Source organism: Felis catus, chromosome D4 (assembly GCF_018350175.1).
Source record: "Felis catus isolate Fca126 chromosome D4, F.catus_Fca126_mat1.0, whole genome shotgun sequence".
Lineage (NCBI taxonomy): Eukaryota > Metazoa > Chordata > Mammalia > Carnivora > Felidae > Felis > Felis catus.
Window position 1 is genome coordinate 26,505,648 of NC_058380.1, and position 25,631 is coordinate 26,531,278.

At 47.6% G+C, this 25,631-nt stretch overlaps 1 protein-coding gene across 6 annotated transcripts in view; it reads right to left on the reverse strand.

Annotated features, from left to right (window-relative positions):
• Positions 1-19,226: 19,226 nt before the first annotated feature.
• AGTPBP1 (ATP/GTP binding carboxypeptidase 1) overlaps positions 19,227-25,631 on the reverse strand; it is a 168,469-nt gene continuing 162,064 nt past the window's right edge. For 4 of the 6 annotated variants that reach the window (XM_023242224.2, XM_023242223.2, XM_045043678.1 and 1 more), the window contains one exon: positions 21,710-22,451. In XM_023242224.2, coding sequence (XP_023097992.1) covers positions 22,274-22,451 — 178 coding nt within the window. In that variant the 3' untranslated portion in view covers positions 21,710-22,273. Of the gene's footprint in view, positions 20,236-21,709; positions 22,452-25,631 lie in introns of those variants that run through there. The other 2 variants (XM_045043681.1, XM_045043677.1) reach the window with 2 other exon arrangements.

A 25,631-nucleotide genomic window follows, 5' to 3' on the forward strand; every position in this document is an offset into this window, starting at 1 on the left:
GCGGGAAAGAGAAATAAAACTGATGTTTTAAGCCGCCAAGACGCGGGGACTGTTTGTTACTGTAGTATAACCCAGCCTCTGCTGACTGATACACCAGCCAGCGAGGCAGAGGGATCTGGGGTTCCTTGAACTCACACAATTCAATCACTCCTATATTGCACTCACACCACTAAGAGAAAAAACTCCTTTTTAAAGCCACAATTATTTTGGCTGTTCTTTGGCAACCAAATCATTTATCCCCTAATATAATTCTCTGTAAAAAAATCCAATTTTGGAAGACACACAGCCCCATGTTGATTTAAAAAAAAAAAAAAAAGGTGAGGAGGGAGAACTGGGGGGCACCTGGAAGTTCTGATCGTTATCTGCACGTCCAAGGTTAGACCAATGGAGTTTCATCCCAGAAGGGAAACTCTGACAGCCGGGGTCAAACGCTTCAGTTATCCCACCCAGGGTAGTGAGGGAGCTGGGGTAGGTATCCACTAACCCCTGAGAGTCACTGGTTGAGTGAGGCTCCTGGGACATTAATTTTTCAGCACTTCCGGCCTGACATACTGGCGCAAAGCCAGGGCGGAAGAGGAAGAAAGCCCGCAGGTGAGGCGGCGCACGTGCGGACGTTGCCGCAGGTTGGACCCGTGGGCACCGGGGTGGTAAGTACAAGATCCAGATGCGGTGGCCACCACATAGGCCACGTGCCTGCAGGTCCCCATCTCTGTCCTGAGCCTGAGCAGGAGCTTCTGTGTGCAGGTGCTGACGGGGAGGCCATCCTCACCCTAGCAAGCGGACTGGAGTGAGGGACGGCCCCCCGTGGCCCAGCCCCTGCTGACCTCCCCGGCTTTCTCGTTCACTCCTTGCACGTTCTGCACGGACCGTCACGAGCACCTGCGGCTTCCCCGGTGCCCTGTGCCTGCCTCCGGCCTTCCGCGTATTCTGTTCCTGCTGCTCACGATTCTCTTCTCGGGCTCCAGAGTCTGAAGTTCATTCTACAGGTCTCAGCTTAAACGTCATTTCCTCTAGAAAGACTGGCCTAGAGAGAATCCCAAGTAGGTTCCGCGCTGTCAGCGCAGAGCCCGACGCAGGGCTCAAACTCACGAACCATGAGATCATGACCTGAGCGAAGTTAAGAGTTGCACACGTACCCGACTGAGCCACCCAGGCACCCCCAGATGGGTCGTTTCTGAGATGCTTTCTTCCATAAAAAGAAGTCAGTGGGATAAAGGGACTGTACGAGCAGTAAGCAGAAGAGGGGAGGGAGCTGGGTCCATTTCCAGATTTTGCACAACAGGAGAGAGATTACCACCCATCCCACCCAAAGCTGACCAACATACCCTCTCTGAGAGGAAGGAGCAGGGGTGACCTTCCACACCAGGCTCTAAAGCAAGGAAGGTCTCGACTCTCCCCCTCGGGGCCTGCTTCTCTCCCTTCTGCCGGGAGTGTGTCCCCCAAAGTGATCACCAACTGTCTCCAGCCTCCCCATTATAGACAAATAAGGAGGAAACCCAGGTGATGGGGCAAAACGGAAATGAGATGGTAAAGAATACAGTTCTCACCGAGGGGCCAACCGACTATTGGAGCCTCCCTGAAACCCTGTTGTCTCACGCCTAAATACCAAAGCAGGCCTGGGAGCACTGGCCAAGAGAGGCGACCTTCCGATATGAGATTAATTTCCAGCCCCATGGGCGAAACCCAGTCCCCCAAGTCCCCAGCCATTGCATGCACTGTGTCAGGACCTCACTCATCCGCAAATAAAACCCCCATTTCCCAAAGAGAGGTGAACGGCCCACTCCCCAAGAGAACGGCCACATTCTTTCTCCTTCTTCCCCTCACCCTCCTGTGACTTTATTTCTCCTGTGTGTTCTTCCTCACTTGAAGACAGTAAGCCAGGATCGTTCAGGGAGATCACCGGTAAACAGTGGGGGGAAATAAAACACGGTGATGGAACCAAGTCAAAGGAAAGGAGAGACAGGAGCTAATGAGCGTTTAACTTAGTCTGTGCCGTGCACTAAAATAGCTGCTCTCATTCATTACCTCATCAACACCCACGCCAATCTTCTGTGGTCAGTATTGCCATATGCTACAAATGAGATGATTGAAAATCAGAGAGGTTCCGCAATTTGTGCAAGATCACACAGCAGAAGCAGGAAAGCCTAACGTGATTATGTTTTTGTTGTTATCACGGTTTTCTCCTCACTTTAACATGGCTGCTGGCTTTCTGCTCCTCTGGAATGCAATCCATCTGCTGTCAGGAAAAGACCCTCCCCCTCCTGCCTTGCCACCAGCTCACCCAGTCCCGTCCGGGCTCGTGTCTATTTGACAAGCCGCAGGAGAGAAAGCTATAAGCTGGGGCTTGCACAAGCTGGGGCTGCAAAGTTCAAGCTACAAAGCTTTTTGGAACAAGGGGTTTAAAACACCTTTTTTGAATGATCCCCAATCTGGGAGAAACAAATAAAAACCAGAATTCTTCAGCTGTGGTCTACTGGAATATCTGGACACTTTTCCCGGCACCGTGACATCATTTTCCTTCCAGACTTCGGTGTTAAAAATAGCCCAGCAAACCCTTTGAACCATCGTCTTCTTAAAACACAATATGGATTGTATGTGTGTTTACCACTTTGAAGAAACACTGCGTGACGGGAGGCAGGCTGGCAGGCTGCTCCAGTGGCCTGACGGATGCTAAGAGGATCCGCAGACTCGATGAACTTACACTAAACAGACACACGCGCGCGTGCACATGGAGACACTCAGGCTGCTCTGACACAGGACAACCATGTCAAACCTGCAGCTAACATTCCTTTATTATTATCATTAATGTTTATTTCGTTTTGAGAGAGGGGGTGGGGTAGGAGCAGAGAGCGAGGGGAACAGAGGATCCGAAGAGGGCTCTGCGCAGTCAGCACACACGTGGGACTGGAATCCGCGAACCGTGAGATCGTGACCTGAGCTCAAGCGGGACGCTCAACTGACTGAACCACCCAGGCGCCCCCTGCCTTTTTTTTTTTTTTATATTTACAGCTAACATTCCTTTAAAACAACCCCATGAGGGGACCAAACCTCAGCACAAAGGCCCCACTTCTGTCTCCATTCAGGTGGATCAAAAGCACTGAGCTCATCACACCCTCAAGGACCGTTTTTAACAGCAATATGACATAGTGCAGCAGCAGCTGGAAGAAGTGGGTCCCCTAGTTCTTTTGGGCGGCGAGGAAGGCCCGCCATAGGCAAATAGGACTGATCCTTTAAAGTGGCATGAACCCCAGGTGGCAAGGATGTTCTGAGACCTTCCGGAAGGTGGGCAAGTGGATAAGTGCAGGCTCACTGTGACTACTAGGGAGGACGTCACATCGTGTCTGTGCCTGGGCCCCAAGGGGGGAAAGCAGGTGCCTGGACCCCAAGGGGGGGAAGCAGATCATTCAGGCAATCACACTCATCCCGCAGCAAAGAAGGAAAGGATGAGTGTCCCTTTGCCTCGACTTACTCCCCCATCAAAGACTTCCGGGTCCAGGGGCTACCCTGCAGGAACGAGGCACGCTGCTAAAATCCATATAAAATCCAGGTTGGCCAGTTAAATGGGAATTTCTGATAAACAACGAGTAAGGTCTTAGTGCAAGTAGGTCCTAAATATCACACTGCGGTTTATCTGACATTCGCGTTTCCTCGTGCGCCCTTTTCGTTTGCTAAATCTGGCAACCCTGGCCTCATTGCACAGTCTGCCGTGGGCCTCTTCCTGTGCCCGTAACAGAGCCCTCCGCCTTCTTCCAGTGAACCAGAGGAGGCGGTGGGGCCCAGCAAGGATGAGGGTGGGAAATAGGAGTGTTTTTTTATTGACTCAAGATGGGCATGATATATATAAAAGGATTGATGCCTGAGGGCAATAGGTGTAAAGCCGGAGAAGGACCCTGGACTCTGTGGACTTGAACTCCCACCTTTCTTTATTCCCTTTGGAGCGCCGGGGCGACTTCCTGCTCTCAGACGCTTTGTTGTTGTTTCTATCTTTTCCCCCCAAATCCTAAATCAGCAGGAACCTGGGCACCGAGGGCCACGACCAAGCTCTACGGTTACCTGCTGACTGACCCTGGCAAGGGCTCCACAGCCAGGCCCTTCCCACTTGCAAAAGTTCGTGTCCACCTCACATCACAGCAGAGACCACCGAGTCGGGGGAGGCGTGGCTGGACCTCCTGTCGGAACGGAAGCTGGGCGGCCTGAAGGTCAAGGGCCCTGTGGGTGGCTGTCAGGGCTGCACCTCCTTTGGGAGGCCTTGGGTCAGACCCAATGCACCAGCTAGTCACCATTCCCGCTCCCGGCAGGAAGTGGTGGCCAGCAGAAGAGCCTGCCTGAGTCCACGCAACTGGAGATCTAGACGGGGGGGGGGGGGGGGGGGGGTGTCCAGCTCCGTGTGCCACCTCCCTCCAGGCCCTGACAGGCCCCGGGGACACCGCAGCTGCAGACGACCCCCCTGCAGCCTGCCCCCTCCTCCTGAGCTGCTTCCACCTACCCACCTGTCCCCAGCTCCCAGAAGAGGACGAGAAGCCCCAGGTTTGGACTGACTTTAGGGAGCATCTATCTGCTGCGATTTCCCATCTCAGAGACGGGGAACTCAGTCCCTCACAGTCGGCTGGTTCTACCAGTCATTCCTGACACTGAGTCCAACTCCCCTGGCTCTCACACCTTCACCCAGAACCCCGGGCCCCCTGGAGCCCTAGTAACCCTTCTACCGTATGGTGCCTATACCAATTTATCGGGCAGTTCTCAACTCGGGCGGGGGGGGGGGGGGCGGCGGGGTGGACGCACGAAACAGTTTTATTTTTCTCCAACGATTATTTCTTCACTGAGGTGTAATTGGCATACAACTTTAAAGCTTATTGTTAGTTTTTTTTTTCTTAGTGATTTCTATACCCAACATGAGGCTCGAACTTACAACCTTGAGATCAAAAGTCACGTGCTCCACTGACTGAGCCAGCCAGGTGCCCCTGACATAGAACTGTAGTTTCAGGTGTACAACATAATTTGAGAGTTGTATATGTATGAAATGATCACCACAGTAAGGTCTAGTTAACATCCCACACCAAAAATAGTTAAAAAAAAATTTTTTTTTCTGCGATGGGAACTTTTAAGATCTACTTTCTTAGCAACTTTCAAGTTTGTAATAGAGTATAATTAACTACAGTCACCATGCTGTACAGTTCATCCCCAGGACTTATTTATTTTCCAGCTGGAAATTGGTACCTTTTGACCCCCTTCACCTATTTGGCCCACCTTTTATTATTATTATTATTATTATCACTATTATTTTACGTAGAAGTGAGATCCTACAGTATTTACAGTATTGGGCTTTCTCTGACTCATTTCCCTTAGTGTAATGAGATTATCTTCGATCACACTGTGTCAAATCTCCCCTTTCCTTCCCCTGATAACATTTTGAGTTCAGGCCATAGACTTAACCTCAAATTCAGCCTCAGCTTCTCCCCTTCTCAAGGACCGACTTGACCAGACCCTGAATGCGTGCAGGGAGGGGTCAGGGTTGAGCTCTGAATAGGCTCCCGGTCGTCGTCAACACTCCTCTGGCGTATTGGGTGTGGACCAAGGGGGAGGGAAAAGGGCCAGTGTTTCTTTAGCTCTCATTGGGTCCCAACGTAGTCCTTTTGCGGCTGGTTACGTCTGCTCCCCGGACTGAGAGTTAGGGACACGATCAGGCCCGGCTGTAAACCTCTCCGTTGGTTGTTGCAGTTTTCTGGCTCACACAGAATGGCGAATGCAGGTAGGCATTTCAGGGGGCAGGTGTCTGAGTCCTTCAGAGGAGCCTGGGCGCCCCTGCCCCGCCATTCCCTGCCGTCTCTCTAGTGCCCTCTAGCGCTTGTCCACCAGCACATACCCCATGGCTCTGGGGTAGGGTCGGCCCATCTGCAGCGCAGTGCCTATGCAGGGTACACTGCAGAACCAGCCCAAACCCGGCTGCCTCCACAGGTCCCCCTCCCTGGGCCCACGGACACGCATGTGTCCCCATCTCACCTCCCCCATTGGTTCAGGGAACTGTGTTCACCATAATCCCACATGCACTGAAGGCACAGGTAAGACCACACCGGAAACCTCCACCTTCCTGATATTAGAAGGATAAAGGGGCCAAGATCCTTCCGACAAAATGGAACATTGTAGTAGATTCAAAAATCAAGGACAGCAGCCTCTGTGGCTGAGAGCCCTATGGAGTTGTGCAGTTGTAAGAGCATCTACAGGTTACCAAGAGCTCCTCACAAACATGGACGCCCAAACCGGCTGCGCTGTTCGGGCCCAACTGGGTCAGACGGCTCCCAGACCTCATGGCAGTCATAAAGGATGCACCGGGCTGCCTCATGAGCTCCTCTGGCACGTCTTTATCTCCTCCCCCCACAATTGAAACCAAACTCTTAGTCCGCACGGAGGGTTTAATCCCAGAGGACACCTTAAACATCAGTGCATTTGGCACAACGTGACTTTCTTAAATGAGGAAAGTATACTTTCTCACAATCACAGGGGATTCAGATAAACTCTCCGTACCCTCGCAGATAAATAAAAAGCAGCACCCTGACGCTGAGGCCAAACGTGAAACTTTGAGCTCAAGCCACACGGAAGGTGGTTAGTGTTGTCTACCCAGGGAGTCCCATTGCCAGCCGGCGAGAAACACGCAGGATTGTTCCGTCGTAGCGAGGCGGTTGGCTTTCGGTTCTTTTTCCTCCTCCTCCTCTTCTCCATACCCCCCTTTGGATTCATTTTCTATTGCTGCAAATGTAGCAGATTAAAGTTACTGCAAACACAGCGGATTAAAACAACACAAGTAAATGTATCGCCTCAGCTTCTCTCTGCAGAAGTCTGGGCCTAGCGGGTTCTCTGTGGCGGCAGAAACCACACAAGGCTGCAATCGAGGTGTCGCAGGGCCGCGAGGATGAGCCCACTTCCAAATTCGCTCAGGTTGTTGGCAGAAGTCCCCTCCATGTAGGACTGAAGTCCCCCCCCCTTACTTGCTTTGGGCCAGGGTCATTCCCAGGTTTAGCCCCCCGCCCCCGCCCCTGCATTCTTTGGCTCTGGCCTCCCCTCCATCTCCAGAGCTGACAACAGCCCTTCAAATCTCTCTGGCCTCTCTTTCTGCCTCAGTTCTCCAACTGAAACTTGTGCCTTCCTCTGCTGTTCTTAAGGCTCTGTGTGATTACACTGGGCCCACTGGGACAATCAGGGTAGTGTCCCTATTTTAAGGTCAGCTGGCTGGATCACCTTAGTTATATCTGCAAAGTCCCCTCAGCAATAACTAGATCTGCGGGTATTTTTTTTTTGTTAATGTTTATTTATTTTTGACAAAGAGAGAGAATGCACAGGAGAGGGACAGAGAGAGAGGGTGACAGAGGATCTGAAGTGGGCTCTGTGCTGACAGCAGAGATCCCCATGCAGGGTTTGAACTCACGAACCGTGAGATCATGACCGGAACCAAAGTGAGACGCTTAACTGACTGAGCCACCCAGGTGCCCCCTTAGATCTGTGTTTGATTGAGTAACCAGGGAATGGGACTCTTGGGCACCTGAATAGGTCACCCAAAATATGCCACTTAGATAACATTGATTATTTTGAATTAAAGTTAGTTAAGAGGGGGCACCTGACTGGCTCAGTCAGTAGAGCATCTGATTCTTGGTCCCAGGGTCATGAGTTCAAGCCCCATGTTGGGCATGGAGCCTACTTTAATAATGATAATAATAATAATAATAATAATAATAATAATAATAAAGTTACTTAAAAAACATCAGGGCAAGAAGGACACTCTGACCGTCCTTTGTCCCCCCTGAAAGCAGGAAATAAATTTCCCACGTGAGGTCACCCACCCTGTACTGGGAGGTAGAAAGCATCCTTATCACCAGAGTTAGGGAATTCAAGGCTGAGAAGACTGTATAAACCAACTTTGTTGCTTCTTTATTAATTTGCTACTCTGAGCCCAAACTCCCGTATTTTGTCAAATCTTCACAAATAATTGTTTCTTTGTCTAAAAGGTATAAAAGCAGACTGTTCCGGTCACTTCTCTTGAGACTCACAGCTCTGTGGGCTTCCATTTTCTCCTGTTAACCCGTCTTATGTCAATGCAATTATTAGAGCAGCCGAAGAAACGAGAAGGAAGGGAAGAGGTGTCCCTACGGAACGTCTCTAGAATTCTGCCCACCACACTCTCCTTCTCCTCCCGTTTACTAACCTTTTTAGTTTAATTTTCTTCTTTGCACAGAGATGCAAGCAATTGTAATACACATTGTCCCCTCTACTCTTCCAATTTACGTGCATTTGGGTGGCTGCTTCTCCCTCATGGCAGGAAAAGGGATTGCGGCCAGACCTGAGGGCTGGGGCGCCGGCCCCCCCGGGGACACAACGGATGACCTGCACATGTCACCTCCATCTGCCTGAGGGTCGGTTTCCTCGGTGGTAAGTGGGGATGATGACACACCACGTTCACGGTCGCTACACCAATTTGATAAGGAAATACATATGGAAATGCTTTGCAACTCTGAAGTGCGGTGCACACGGGCGCGCGCACACGCCCCTACACACGAAAAGTCGACTCCGTTCAACACGACCTCTGCCGTGAAGCCTTCCCTAAATCCTCGACGTGAGCCCCCCCCCCCGGGCCCACCGTGTCCTGAAGAAAGTCGGGTCCTGTTGTGCAGGAAGGGCAGGGACCGCTGCTGCCCGTCAGCCCAGCGCCGTGCTCCCCCGGCTGCACCTCCCCCACATCGTCAGCGTCAGCGGGACGCACACTTGGTGCGGAGAAAACAAGCTAAATCCTGCAGAGTCTCGACGTGTAAACAGGTGGAGCTTCTCCGCCTGCGCCCGAGAGACGGGTGAGCCCTTTGGACCCCACCCGCTTAGCTGCCTCCTCACCATTCTCCAGCACACACCACACACAACACACACACACACACACACAACACACCCCCACACACACACACCACACACAACACACATACACACACACACCACACACACCACACACACACATACACACAGCACACACACCACACACAACACACACACACACCACACCACACACACACACACACCACACACCACACACACACATACACACGGCACACACAACACACACACGGCACACACACCACACACACAACACACATACACACACACACCACACACACCACACACACACATACACACAGCACACACACCACACACGGCACACACACACCCCACACACACATACACACATACACACACACACACACCACATACACACACACACGGCACACACCACACACACACACGCGGCACACACCACACACACACACCACATGGCACACACACCACACACACACCACACGGCACACACACACACACACACCACACATACACACACACACCACACACACCACACACACACATACACACGGCACACACACACCACACACACACACACACACCACACACAGCACACACACATACACACACACACACCACACCACACACACACACATACACACACACGGCACACACACACGGCACACACCACACACACACACACCACACACACACAACACACCACACACATACACACACACACCACATACCACACACATACACACACGGCACACACAACACACACACCGCACCACACACACACACACACGGTACACACACCACACACACACACATACCACACACCACACACAATACACATACACACATACACACACACACCGCACCACACACACACACACACACGGTACACACCACACACACACACACACACACCACACACCACACACAATACACATACACACATACACACACACACCAAACACCCCCCCACACACACACACCACACCACACACACACACCACACACACACATACACACGGCACACACACCACACACACACACCACACCACACACACACACCACACCACACACACACACACACCACACACAACACACATACACACACACATACATACACACACACACGGCACACACCACACCGCACACACACACACACACGCGGCACACACCACACACACACACACACCACACAGCACACACACACCACACCACACACACACACACACAACACACACAACACACATACACACACACATACATACACACACACGGCACACACCACACCGCACACACACATACACACGGCACACACACCACACACACACACACACCACACCACACACACACACCACACCACACACACACACACCACACACACCACACACACACACACACATACATACACACACACACGGCACACACCACACCGCACACACACACACACACCACACAGCACACACACCACACACCACACACACATACACACGCGGCACACACCACACACACACACACCACACGGCACACACACCACACACACACACACCACAGCACACACACCACGGCACACACACCACACACAGCACACACACATACACACACCACACACAGCACACACACATACACACACATGGCACACACACGGCACACACTACACACACACACCGCGCGCACACACACACACACACACACACACCACACACACCACCACATACACACACACACCACATACCACACACACACACACACGGCACACACACCGCACCACACACACACACACACACACGGCACACACACACACCACACACCACACACACACATACACACCACACACACACCACATACACACACACACCACATACACACACACACACCACACACACATACACACACATGGCACACACACCACACACCACACACACACACCACATACAGCATACACACCCCCACACCCCGCCACACACAGCACACATACCGCACACACATACACCACACTCACACACAATACACCGCACACACATACACCACACACATACACACCACACACACCACACACACATCACACATGCACATGTCTATCCCCCCGTACACTGCACACCACGTACACACACCTCCTAACAGGTGACAAGCTAGGAACCTTCATATGGGGAAGAATATGTAAAAATGACACCACTTTTTAAATTACTTGGTCAGTAAGGAAATTCTTGCTAAAGACCGGTTTTTCTCAGGAACCCCGGCCCAAGTCGCTCTAACCGGGGGAAAGCACCTGCCTCACGGGGGTCTGGCTGGTGGTCTCTGGTGAGAGGCGGCCTGTGTCTGTCTTTGGGCCTCTCGGGGGTGAGAGCCCCTCCCAGAGCGGAGGCCCACCCCCAGCCCAGACCCAGAGCGTCTCCCGCTCCACTCCAGACTCGGGCAACATCTGCAAGCCGAAGCAGGGAATTCTGAAGGTTCCAGCGAATCTCGGGGAGCCCGGCTGCCTCACTCTGGGTGTGGGGCGGCATCGCTCCAGGACAGGGGAGCCAGACACTGGGCAGGTAGGAACGCGCGCGAGGCCCGTGAGGGTCCGGGAAGGGCAGGCACCCCTCGCTGCGGGTCACCCTCAGAAGGCCCACCCCGGAGAACCGCTCCTTGCGCCGCCCCCGGAAGTGGGGGAGGTGGACCAGTGGCTCTGCGCTCTTTTCCTCACCTTCCTTCTCTGCATCTGCAGGGCATTGGCACGCTTTCCGGAAGCTTCGGTAAAGAAGCCGTGAAACCTCAGCAATACACAAGCTCTCCCTGGTGCCCAGTGAGCCAGTAGCGGGCGCAGCAGGTGCTAACCAACGGGTGGGGACAGGGACCGAGTCCCCCACCTGTCCCCCTGGTGGCACAGAGAGGAGGCGGCCGGCCTCTGAGATTTCCCAAAGGTGAGCAAGCAACGGAGCCCAGCCCCAAACGAGAAGACAGATGTAAGGGATGGACACACGCCCCCTGCACCTTACCTTCGTGTCCTCCCTGCCTCTCTGTCCCCCCTCCCTCCCCCACCCCCCGTTTTCTGTCTTCTCTCCATCGACACAGAGTGTGTGGCTTCATCCGTCCTGCCTAATCAACCCATAAATGTTAATCCAACATTTCCCTTCCCAGTCCCGCTAAGGGGGCTTCTACATTCTGCATCTGAGAGATAGAGAGTCAAGTTCAACGTGAGATGAACAGTAACGATAACAAGTCCAAGTACTGCTTACGACACTTGATTCGTTTCTGCGGTTAGCCCTACTTGATTCGTTTCTCCTGTTAGCCCTCAGCCCGACATAACAAGGACCCTGCAGTCCTCTGCTGGGTGGGTACTAGGCGGCCGTTCCCTCCAGGATGCGGTGTGACACATCACCCCGAAACTCGGGGGCCCGTAACATCAAGCACTAACTCTCAGGTTCACGGGCCCGCAGGTCTACTCTGGCCCAGCCGATGCAGCCCGGGCTCAGCCGCGTGTCTCTGCTTCAGGCCACCCGTGAGCTGTGCTGGACTCCAGGCGCGTCTGTTTGGGGACTAGGCCGCAGGGACAGCAGTTACCCTGGTGCTGTCTTCTCTTCTCTTGGTGGATCACCAAAAGGTAAAAGACAAGCCAAATTGCACAAGCACATTTAAGTCCTTGGCTCACCTCCAGTCCTATGTCAGAGTCCAAAGCAAATCCCTTGGCAAGGCCAACTTCAGTGAGGCAGGGAAGCCGTGGGAGGTGGAGGGTGGGAATGTCTGCCAAATGATCCCAGCCATTCTGGGGAGCAGGGGGCAGGGGCAGGGGGTGGGGCGGTTCCTCCTCCACCCTGTTAGAACCACTGGTAGGGAGCGTCTATATGTACCATGAATTGATCGAAGTTGTCAAAGTTAACGCGATTGCTTCGAGTACTTTCCATTCTACATGTGACAAAACCCAGAGAAACCTATCTAATGCATGTTTTAACAGATATAGTTGGGCCAAATCATTGAGGGATCACAGAGCCGAGGGACCTGAGGATCTCTCTACTCAATACTTTGACGTTATAGACAAAGCAGATGAATTTCTAGCAAATGCACTATTGACCGAAGGGTTGACGAGGTCCGATGCATAGACAAGCTGGCTCTTCCCGATTCAGTTCTGTCCACTGCCCCGAGCTGACTCTCTTCGGGGATTCACTCAGCAGGTTCATTCATCAGGAATGTTTGCAGTTCTGGGGAGAAGGAGAGCTATTGGTCACTTCCTGTAAGCATGCCTAGTTAGGGAACTTCATTCTGTGCCAACACTGATCTAGCCTGGAACCCTTATGAAGCCTGAAGAGCCCTAGTTTGCACGAACTGATAAAATTCGAGAAGGAGGAGTAACTCTGGTGTGATTAGCACTGTCCACATTCCCTCTGGGCTCCTGGAGCAGGCAGAGCAGGCCCGGCTCAGGGGAAGGCTGGGGCTCATCTCGGAGGGTTCTTGAAGGGCCTGTTCCCAAGGAGCAGCTAGTGGCCAGAGAGAACTGGGGGTCAGAGACAAATTCATCCCCAAAGACGGGAGTTGAGAGGGAAAGCTAAGAAACCCAACTGGATTGGTTGTTAGACCCAGCTACAGCCCCTCACTGACCTACAGGTACGGATTCCACAGCAGAACTTCCTAGGCCCTCTGTGACCAGACCCACCACGCCCCCCCTGCACCTTTCCTCATGGTCAACCAACCTCCACCCTCTCTCATCTCGTGCCCTCTGTCTTGGAATGTCTACCCTGCTCACCTTCTCTCTTGCCCTGGCTGCCAATTCCCATCTCCACTTCTCCAATTCCCCGGTATTCCTGGAGATCTAGCCGGGATTCACATTGTGACACCTTACCCAGAGGCCCACGTGGAGATGAGTCAGTCCCTGGTGTCCCCTCGGCATTTTGTTCCTTGCCCTGACATCCCGTTCTGCCTCGCATCATTGCTGTTTATTGAAACTAGGTCTTTCCCCTCTACGAGACTCGAGTTTCCTGAGGGTAAGGGCCATATCTTCCTCACTTTTGTGTTCCTTTCGCCCCCTCTGCTGCCATGCACGTCAGTACTTGCGAAAAGTCTGACGAATGAATGAGCGAATGAATGCTCTCAGTTAAGAGCAGCCAAGCACATAGGCCAATGTCACATGTGTCTCAAATCTAGTGGCGGTTGGGACTTCTACTGCAAGAATAGAGCAATGAAACCACTGAGGCAATAGGAGAGAAAAACTTGGGGTTTTTTTGTGTGTTTTTTTTTTTTTTTGCCAGATCTACAACCAATAGCAAGTACCACTTGCAAACAAAGGACAGAAACATCAAACATAAAGTTTTTAAAAAGTCACTCCTGAGTTACTTTGCTACAATTCTGCAAAATAATCAAAATCTTAACCAGGATTTGGGCAACAGCCTGACATTTTGTGCCTTTCGAAATACAAAGTGTGCCAACGTAACCGCGGACCAGTGATCAGAAAAATGGTGTCACTGACAAGTCCATTACCAGATCCCATTTGCCCAGATTTCTCATTTCCCATGAGCTATCATCTTGCTGCTCTCCTATGCCACCACTTAAGAGCCTCATTATTAGGCATGGAGCATACACATTTGGATGGGGAGAGCATTTGCAATTATATTTTAAGGTGCTTCCCAAAGCTATAAAGTCAAAGCTATAAATGGCAAGATGGGCGATGTAATTGTCAACAGAATATGAAACAAGTCTGAAATTAGAGTCGGTTTCTGCTCAGCCTAAAAGCATGAGCCAGCAGAGCGCACACATCAGAGAGGATTTGGGGGTTCAGAAGCAGAGAGCTGGGTGGCCTCAGGCAAGTCACTTAACCTTTCTCGGATGAATTTCTTCATCTAAAGAAGTGTGGTACTGCATGTCCTAATGAGGGCCAAGATGGAAAAGGTCTGAAATACTAAGTAGAATAAATGAAATGGAGTCAAGTGGGCCACCACCCATGGAGATAATTATATGCTATTTATTGAGCTGTTATTTAGTGCCGGGCTTTGTGCCTAACACCCTACAAGTGTGGGTCTCTGTAACTTCACAAGCTGTGATAGTAATATTTGGTGGATTAGTTGAATGGACATTAAATGCTCCACCCACTGTAAACTAATTCTAAATTAGAAAAGTTGAGCTATGACAGGACATCCTGTGTCCCTTTGAACAGAGTCCGACGATGTGAAAGAATCCGTGCTAATGAGATCCCAGGGCCCTCCAGCTAGCACCACAAAACACTGGGGACCGCCGGAGAACCTGTGGGGGGTGCTGGTATGCAAGAGGTGAAAGATGAAAACAATCATTCTAAAGACTCTAAGGTGGATTCAGACCTCTGGGTGTTAATTCTGTCCTTATCAATCCTGAGACAGGTAGCTCTGGCATGGGATGGCGGCTATTTAATTAAGCAAGCTTAGTTAGTCAACAACAAATAAAAAAGCCTCCATAGGGGGAACTGGGTGGCTCAGTCGGTTAAGCGGCTGACTCTTGGTTTTGGCTCAGGTCATGATCTCACGGGTCGTGGGTTCAGACCCATGTGGGGCCCTGTGCTGACAGCATGGAGCCTGCTTGGGATTCTGTCTTGCGCTCTCTGTCCCTCCCCTGCTCTCTCTCTCTCTAAAAATACACTTTAAAAAAAGTCTATAAAAGTTTTGGCCAACAAGCTGATCGTAAACTAGTACAAATCCAAAGTCAGGGCGCTTATTAGGTCATCTTATTCTTGTTTTGTGCTATAAGAAGATTATATTCCTCTAAATAAAACGGAATCTAGAAAACAGATCATTGTGGGTTTGTTTCTGAAACTTATTTCTTGGCCCAGCCGATTAAAGTGATAATGAAGCTACAGAATAACCTCTCTTCCCAATAAAAATGTAAATTCGGTTGACGAAAAGTGAAGCAAAACTTATTTTAAGTCTATTAGACAAAATGTGCATTACATTTCCCTTACCATCCTGGCTATAAAAAGCAGCCTTTCCAAGCCTTAAGAGAAACCAGAAAGGACAGAAAAAGACTGTACTAACGCACTACCTATTTTGTTAAACGTGAAATAAAAAAGACTCAAGGGTCTCTTTTCTTCAAAAAAAAACAAAAACGTAAAATGGTGAGACACAAACACCAGATGTGCCACCTTCTACCTAACTGTCCATAAAGACAGTGATTTGTAAAATATAAGAGAAAATGTTTCCATCGACATCATTTTCGTAAAGCAGCCAGGATGGCTCTCGCCACCCTCCGGAGGGAGACCAGGGTGTGTGGTGATGGAACAGTCTCGTACGCTTTCAAAATTGTCAAACTGCGTATCAAACTCGCCCGCAGAGTTGGCACAGGCCATGGGTTGGCCGCCTGTGGGGGAAGCACAGGGCCACCAGCAGAGGGGCCAGTGCTCGGCCCTGAGTCCCCACTTTGCTGCCCACCAGCAAGTCTGGGTGAGTCCTATGGCCTGAGCCTCACATGTTAAGTGAAAATACCAAGGATATCTGCTTATTAATAGTGTTTTTGTGATGCTCAAATGAGGTAACTTGTACGGAAGCACTTCCTGAACTTTAAAGGGCTATTCACGTGCTCTTTACCTGGGAAGCCTGTGTGGATAGAAGGCCGGGGTGGGTAGCAACAGCTTTGAGACTGGTAACTGCGTAATACGAAAAGTTCATCCCATTGTATTTGCTCATTCGTCTGATGTCACCCAGCAAAGGGATCTCTGATCCCTCTCAGCCTGCTCTCTGGGTGCATCTTGTCATGACGATGCACCATTACAGAGGTACTCCCTTTCAGTGTTAATATTTCACAGCATTCATGTTCTCCATTACTACAACAGAGAACTTTCAAGATGCTGAAAAGTCAGCTCTTGGGATACCATTACGTCTGAACAAACCAATGACAAGTCTCATAATTGGAGGAAATTATCCCTGGGTTTTAGAGCAGGATGACAAAAACATGGCTCATTTCTGGCCCAATAAGCCTTTCTGCTAGACACAAAATCACTTTGACATGCTTGAGAGGACACCTGCTGATTTTGCCTGTCCAGAGTGTCCCTTTGAGTAATAAGAATTTACCTCTCTCTCAGGATGTGTGCTTTGGGTCCAGCCATCCCTTCGAGGATGGACACGAAAGGTTGGTTTTTCAGGTAGGTTTGGGGCGTATTTGTGTAAGACAACTCAACTTAAATAGCTTGAACCACATAACTGTCCAATTCAAGGTTTCACATAAAGCTCGACACAGGCTCAAATGACAAAAGGACCCAGTTTCTCCCCATGTCTTGGCTCTGCTCGTTCAACACAGGCTGTCTTGGGAGTGTTCTCCTCTCGGGGTTGCATGGAGGCCAGCAGCGGCTATACCCTCCCTTCTGAAGGAAGGGCCTTTGTTCTGGCATTGCCATCCAGTCCAGACATTCGCTAGGCTAGGGTCGGCTTGGATCGCCAGGCTGCCTGACCATCCTCGTGATCAGCAGGTGGCATGTGCCAGACGAGCTCCGCTCAGGTCACGTATCCCCCCACTCCCGGGGTTTCAGGGCAACACGGTGACCTCAGAACACACAGATCTTGAACACTGGTTAGGGCAAAGGAGAGAATGGCTCGCCAGGAAGCACACTTGCACTGTCCACCCCATCCTGTAAGCGATCTGGATCTTCACATGTGTGAGAACAGGGGTATCGTTTTTGGTATTTTTTCATCTGGTGTAGCCCTTCAAAAGGGGGAAATAAAAGCTGACAAAGGCGTGTGTGCACTGGACACTCCTCTTGACATGAAGTACAGCTTATAATCCTTTTGAAGGGATATCTTCGGATTTTGAAAGTTATCTTTTTATATGAAATGATATAATCATTCATGGCGTCGAGTACCCACACGCGAAAAGAAAAGCAGATGAAATGTCAAACATTTCTAAGATTAAGATGAGGGAAACAGGAGAAAAAGCCATCACAGAGATGATACAGGAAAAAGCATAAATAATAAAAAAAAGTCGTGACATTGCCAACAGAGTTTGTAACTTGACTTTAGTAACTACTTAGCACTGAACATGAAGGGGAGTTTCCAGTCTTAAAATTCCCTATTTAATTGGGGCGCCTGGGTGGCGCAGTCGGTTAAGCGTCCGACTTCAGCCAGGTCACGATCTCGCGGTCCGTGAGTTCGAGCCCCGCGTCGGGCTCTGGGCTGATGGCTCGGAGCCTGGAGCCCGTTTCCGATTCTGTGTCTCCCTCTCTCTCTGCCCCTCCCCCGTTCATGCTCTGTCTCTCTCTGTCCCAAAAATAAATAAACGTTGAAAAAAAAATTAAAAAAAAAAGTTCCCTATTTAATTAACTGTCAGGCAGAGAACAAGCTGCGGAGAAGCCCACTTACTCTCAAAGGTGCAGACTTGACTTGTAGTTACTGAAGTCTCACCTTTTCTATTTCAATTTTCCGTACCAAGCATCCTTGTCTTTCCTTATTTCTTCCCCTTTGCCATTCATCGCTGCTCTTTATGTGGTTTACGGGCACATTAACAACGTCTGGAAAATCAGCATCGTGACTCCCGTGAGCAGAGTTTTGCTATTGCTTCACTTCATACTCGCTTGGCACTCCCGCAGGGCATCTTTAAAAGGGACAGTCCCACATTAGTTGCTGTGAAGGGAAGCCTTTCTGAATATCGGGAGGTAATAGCGGGAGCTGCCCGGGTTTGCAGACAGAAGGGCATCACAGGCCCCCTTGCACTCTGCCCTGGCTTGTGAGCGTGCATGCGTGCAACTGCACAGACGCAGAGATCGCTTCCACCCTCAACAGCGTCAGCCACATCCCAGGCTCCAAAACTTCACTCTGGCTGGTGGTCCAATGCCTCAAATGCCACCCTAGGAGGCCCACTCATTTGATTTAGGTCCTGCCTGTTTAGTGACCTCAAACTGAAAAGTTTAATTACTCAATGACCCCAATAACCAACCAAGCTCAGAAGCCTAAGATTTGAGAGAAGGTGCCCAGAGGCCAAAAGAGCTTGAAGTATAAAGAAGGCTTAGGAGGTAGAGGGAGCAGAAACAGGCCTAAGTTACTGCTCGGGGTATAGAAAGAGAAGGCCCTTAATGGTCAGCACCGTGTAGGTCAATATTAAGGCTTTTAAAATATCATTAACAGTGAAAAACAACTGAAATTGGCATTCTGGGAAACAAACCTTCAAAATGTGACTTCTCATAAAGAAAATGAGACTACCTTCTGAGTTTCCTTTTTTCTATACAGGATTTTAAATATGCTTTAACCAGAGAAATATTCACTTAATATTAATAAGAACATTCTAATGGATACAGTAGAATGATCTTTCAGTTGAAATACTGCTTCAACAGGTTTTTCCTAATGGAGGGACCTAGCGTTTACATGCAGCTGGTTCATTGAATTCACTTGATTTTTCCATTCTTTTATAACCATTAAAGTACATACAAGAAAACAAAAGGATTTATAAAGATACATTCATGGTTTTGTTACTGTCATTTATTTCTGGATCATGCACAAAGACAATTCCATTAGTACATTTATTATATTATCCATTTCAGTGCTTATAATAATATGGTCATGTTAACTTGGACATTGGAAATGTAGAAAGATAGTATTCATTGCTGTTAGTGCGCTATCTGAAGTGAGACTCCAGGTTACTTATTTGTAATTAGGATTCAGACAAATGTCCATGTTTCTAAATACCACACAAAACTGGGAGACCTGGCAGGAACTGAGTAAGAAAGATACTAAGGCAGGACAAAATCCTGTCTTCAAACAACACGATGACTGCAGCAAAGGAGAAGCTGATCTGAACCATAGGTTTTTGCATGCTGCCCCGCCTGAATACATTTCACAAACTCAAGACAGACCCTCAAGCCTTTCACGGTTCTCCCTTTCTGGGAAAAGGCCAACAACAGCATCTCCTTTTGCGGCAAGGAGACAACACAAGACTAGTTGTCTGCAGGCCTGGGCTGGAGCCCCTGTGACCTCGCTTGATCTCTGTGTGTCTATTTTCTTGATTCTACAAATTAGTTTGATCTGGATTGCGTGCCCCTGGGACCTCGCTTGATCTCTGTGTGTCTATTTTCTTGATTCTACAAATTAGTTTGATCGGAACCATCCCTGCCTGGTGCTAACTTCCTCTTAGGAAACTGGAGGCTGGAAGAGCGCATCAGGGGAGACGGTGGTTCTGCCGGAGCGATGCCTACAGCATTACCACCTGAGAATTTTGAAGAAATGTACATTTGGGGCCCACACAGGTCTACAGAATCTCTGTTTTAAGAAGCAAGTTCCCCAGGTGATTCTGATGCACACAACACAGGACGAGAACCGCTGGTTTAGACCATCTACATTTAAGAATATTCATAGTTCCAAAAACAAGGCAAATTAAATAAATCTAAACTCTGTCATTAGACTCAGGTTGTCAGCCACACATTACTTTTCAGAAGTATGGCACTGAAGGCATCTCACTTATTCTTTGAAAATCCTGAAAAGAAACAGACAACAGGGATAACATTTAGGGCAGTTTTAGCTACTAAGAGCCAATTACATTTAGCTTTACCCCTATTTAGGAAAGTTAGGATTTTAAATTCTTATTTTTCCAAAGCTGTTTATTAAGGAAAATATCATTTCCTAACTATAAAGGCTTCTCTTCCACCTTGTGAATAATTATTTAATAAAAGGCATATTCGGTTTTATAACATATACTAAAAGATGTACTTCATCGATATGAAATATTACAGTAAGGGATTTTTAAACTGCCAACATAATAAATTCAAGCTTTGAGTTATTCTTCACATTACAGTAACTGTAATTGCTTCTCATACATGGATACCTTGGGTTTCAATTTTTAGTTTTATAAGAAGCAAGAAAAATTTACATACAGACACAGTGGCTCCAATCCACTCTCTGAAAAAAATTATAATTAAATATCTAATTATTTTATATATGAAGTATATAAATAAAAAATAAATTACTAATTATTGGATTATTAAATAAATAAGGTTTGACCTTACAAAGTATCCTCATCTTTCCCACATTAGCTCACCACACAGTAAGAGGATTGGCAATCCTCACAATCCAGTCTGTATTTTCTGAGATTCATAAGAATTAGGTTCCTAAGAGAAAAAGAGCTCAATTGCCCTGTGCTAGGTTTTTAAACATGGCTCCTAGGACACCAGAAATAAGCTATACCATGGATAAAATGCCTCAAATAAAGACAGTGAAAATCACTGATTTGGAAAAGGCAAAAACATGAAATACACTTTTATCTTTTCTTTTCCATTATTACAGGTTTTTAAAAAAGACCTAAAAGAATTGTAACCAGGAATAAGCAAAGACAATGTACCAAAAGCGAAGCATGTGAGTCCTGGCAAGAATCCATGAATGAGGTATCTCCTTTGGGTTTGTGTTATTATAACAGAAACTTAGTTCTTAGGACACTTATCCAGAGTTGCTGAACTAGTTTTATTTTATTTGAAGACAAAATCATTCCTGCAGCAGAGCAGCTTAAACCCGCAAAGATGTCACTACAAGAAATGGTCTACCATCATCGCGGTCACCTAGACTCGGACACCAGGGTCGGCACGCCCTAGGTGAACTCCCTTCAGTAAATCTAACAGCATCACACAACTCAGGGAATGCTAAATATGCTTAATACAGAGACACACACTTAACACTGGATCACACTCTCACTGCATTTTTAAAGTTTAACTGACTATAGTGATAAATTTCAGGTACACCCACGAGACACAGTTTTAGAGAAGAGAGCTGTTCAAATGTATCTTCTACAATAGGTACAGTTTCACGTATACCGTAAAAACTTAACACCGGTAAATTCGGCCCTTTTTTCTTTTCACAAGTTTTTATCAGTGTGTTCAGATGTTGGATTTTTATAATAGCCTCACAAAGATTCCACAAACCAAATAATCTGGGCTGGTTAAAAAGGATGACGAAATGAATCCAATATTTAATACAGCTTTTATTTGTTTAATTTGGTAAATGGAGACTGTAATGGTTTCAAGGCAAACTCTGGGTGATTTCAGTCGCAACTCCACAGTTAACATGATTCTGAAGAACAGTCTTATCTTCGATGTCTAACCACACTACACAGTCACAGCTAGAGAAATCCATGTACGTATATATTAGTTTTCAACAACTCGGGATTTTCAACCACTCTAGAATTCAGATTTTATATTCTCACACACTTTAAAATTTACCCCTTTGATGCAGGATATAACCATTAAAGATAAAAATTCATGCAGTGATACTCAGGTTTTTAAAAACAGGTAAATCCAGTATTTGATCATTCAGTGCGGTATCAAGTGCACCGAATATCTGAAATAAAACAAGTGCCAATGTTATCATGAATTAATAACATATTTATTGTCTTGAAACCAAACAGGCCCAAGTTACTTTTTGTCTTTCTCGAGTTAGCTATTTAACTCTTTTCTCTCAAACTTCCTGTGTAAGAAAACCCAAGATATTTCATTTCTTTTTTCAGTTAACAAGAGATGGTAGAAGGCTTAAGGTAGGTATGTTCTTGATAATTCGGAGTCAGAAAGTGCTTCTTCTTGAGCAGAAGGTTCATAATCTCCTGCGTTTTCTGCCAATTCAGTATCTAAGTCGTCATTACTTTCTGCACTGTAATCCACTTCTTCAAGGAATCGAGGCTCATCTTCATCCAAGACGTAAGTGGTAGGGCTGTGGCCAGAGCACATAGAGCACATGAGACTTCATTAGATCCTAAGGTTCTAACATAAGGCTATTTGACCTTATTGGGTTAATTTTGATTTCAATATAATGTGAGAGTTTGCATTAGTTTTAAAGATGTTATCCAAATGAACAAGTTAAAAGATTCGTAATAGCTGAAACCATAAAGGGTGAAATGCTAAGTATTAATTATATTAAAAGACTGTCACTCTCCACCCTATAGTTAGATAGCTACAAAAAACAAGAAACTCTCCCATGAGGTTGCCTTTTTAAAAGACTTCATCAATTTGCAGGGTTAAAAGTTCTACTTTAATCACTGAAAAGAAACAGACCATTTCAATAAACTTTATTTTATTTATCGTATAATTCATCCATTATAAGAAACTGTGGTATTTAAACACTGAAACCACTTATTCTAAGTCTATACAATGATTATTTGCCATAAAAACGGCCCATGCACTCACCCATCCGGTTTCCATTGGTCAAGAATAAAAATGAAAAACAAGTGAATGCTCACACCCAGATTAATTACTTTCCCTTGAGACACAGAATAAGACATTTGCTTAAAAGCACTAAGTGATTCTGAATATTTCATTAGGTAGGTTGTTTGGGATAAAGACAACCTTTCCACCAGGGTAAAATATTCTTTCCTCTTCAAAAATTCACAGTATTCGGATTTCTCCCCATCTGGGAGATTTTCTACACACATGTGTGCACATGCCCACACACACAGTGTTATCAAAGAAACACTATAGAAGCATTTCAATGTCCCCATTTTGTGACCCAAACTATCTTAATTTCACACAGATGTCTGTTTATATCCCACCTGCTTCCAAACAGGATTTCCCACCATGGGTGCAATTAAAAGCCATAAAATCAGACAATAAAAAGGGAACAATAATCTGTTAAAATGAACAGAGAAGCAAATGTCATTAGGCAGCTCGCATGAAAGAAGTCCTGCACTGAATATTAAATTCGGTTCAGATATCTAGAAGTTCAGGCAGGAAAGACAAGTTAATGGATTATGTGGTTCTCATTTTCTGAAATGAGAAAGCAAAACTCATCTGGTAAGATTATCTTTTTTCCTAAAGTTGTTTTTCTCCCGCTCATTAAAAATAGATTGCGAAACCACCTTGATCTTATACAGCAAACTTCTTAAAAAGTTCAGAGCTTGCACTATGATGCAGCAGTCCTGATAAGCCAGCTCAGTGGCCCGAAGGACAATGTGAGACTTTACAACCTATCACACACAAGAACTATTTCACCGCATTCAATTATGCAACTAAAATATTTATCATGAAACTGTTAGGTCTTTAGAAAAAGTGTTAGATTAAAAGGCAAAAAAATATTTGCCCCTTCAAACGACCATTATTCTCTTTCTTTCTTTTGAAAAACAATAATTCATTCCTCCCTGAGTTTGGTGATTCACATTCTCAGGGTGTCCCAGGTGAATCACAGCATCCATGGAAGACACTTAGAAAAGATGGAGGCTTCAGCTAAAGCAAAGGATGCAGGAAAGAAGTGAGGAGAGAAACCTGCTTACTTTCCTCCTGGAGACTGTCCTAACAAGAAGAAACGACCATGGAAATGCAAGGGAGGAGGCAGGTTTGCTCAAAAGCCATGTACTCTGCTGGTACAGGGGCTGAGAACACCAACCAGGACTGTAGAGGCTGGCTCCATGGTGATGAGGCACTGTGACCAGGGCAGTGTAGTTACCTGCAGCATTGCGGGGCCTCCCAATGTCTAGGAAGAGCACAAAATCCATGCAGTGGGTGGGTGGGCAAGCATCGTTCAGGAAGTCTATGGAACACAGAATTCCGATGCACCCCTGAACCCCCATACCATCACCAAGGAAAACAGACTGGCATAAAGGAAGCTGGTTACAGGAAGCCCAGCCACTACACTAAGGTCAGAGCAAGGACCTAATTCTACATGGGTAGCTGAACACTAGAATATTAATCAATCTGAACTAAGAGAAAGGGTTTAAAGGAAAAGTCTACTCTTACAAGCTGAGGAAACAGAGGAAGTATGATCTTGAAGTAACAAAAATGCCTAAGATCAAGCCAAAAAAAAGCTCCTAGACATCAAGGAGACTTGGAGCAATCAGATGCTGATTAGCACTTTTTTAAGGCTGAAAAGCATAACCTGGAAAACAAAGCTCCTGGAAATTTCAAATAAATCCCGTAATAAGGAATGTTCAGAAAATAATGTGAGCCTGTTAATTGCCGGTCTTGGCTCCTTCATATGCTGACTGTGACATAAATTTCATCCGTGTTCTGGCATCCCCCATCCCGATACCCCAGAGCGGGTGGGTTTCACACTCTAATTCCATTCCTGTAACTCAAACTTTGACGCCTGTTTCTGCAGGTCCTAACAAAGTCACGTTCCTGGCCTCTGCTTCGTTAAGGTCTACACTCTGGCTGAAATATAGAGTCCATCCAGCAGTGGTGAAGGGCTATCAGTGCTCTTGATGAGCAAGGAGTAGGCTTAGGGGTTAAAGAACTGGGGGAATCTCGAGACGAAGGGAACAGGAGGAGATGACAACCTCTGTCACTCCCGAAAGTAGCCTTCCGACTGGTATTCCAGTTGTCACTCTCCAGCCCATTGTTCTAGATCTCTCTGTTGCACTTAAATGGTAGGAATGCCAACACTCCTCTCCTCTGTCGTGCTTCATTCCCCTCTGTCCCTCCTCCCTGCTGATCAAGTGCTCTTCATCCTCCGTATAAAAATGCTCTCTTGGCCAACTGTTCTCATAAGCATGCCCTCTTTGAGTAAACTCACACATTTTAATTTGCATTCCAATCATTTCCACATCCAAATTTCTAGCCTTGACTTCGCCCCTGAACCTGCACTGTGCATACCAGGCATGGCTATCTCACATGTACCTCAAGTGTATGTTCACAATGGAACTCACCAGTCTCCCTACCAAGCCTGTGCCACTTGTCCTAGTCCCCAAATCATCCACTCGGTGAGTCGTAAAACCACACTTCTCAGCAAGCAAGTCCTGCCAGTCAATCTCTGAACCACTTCTTGTCTCACGTTTTACATGACAAACCTTCACGGACATTCCTTCCTCTGTTTAGGACACACTTCCCACCTTCTTTCTCCCAACGACTCACATTTCTTTCAAACTGCAGCTCAGGCTCATCTTTAGATGTTCTTCCTTTATGA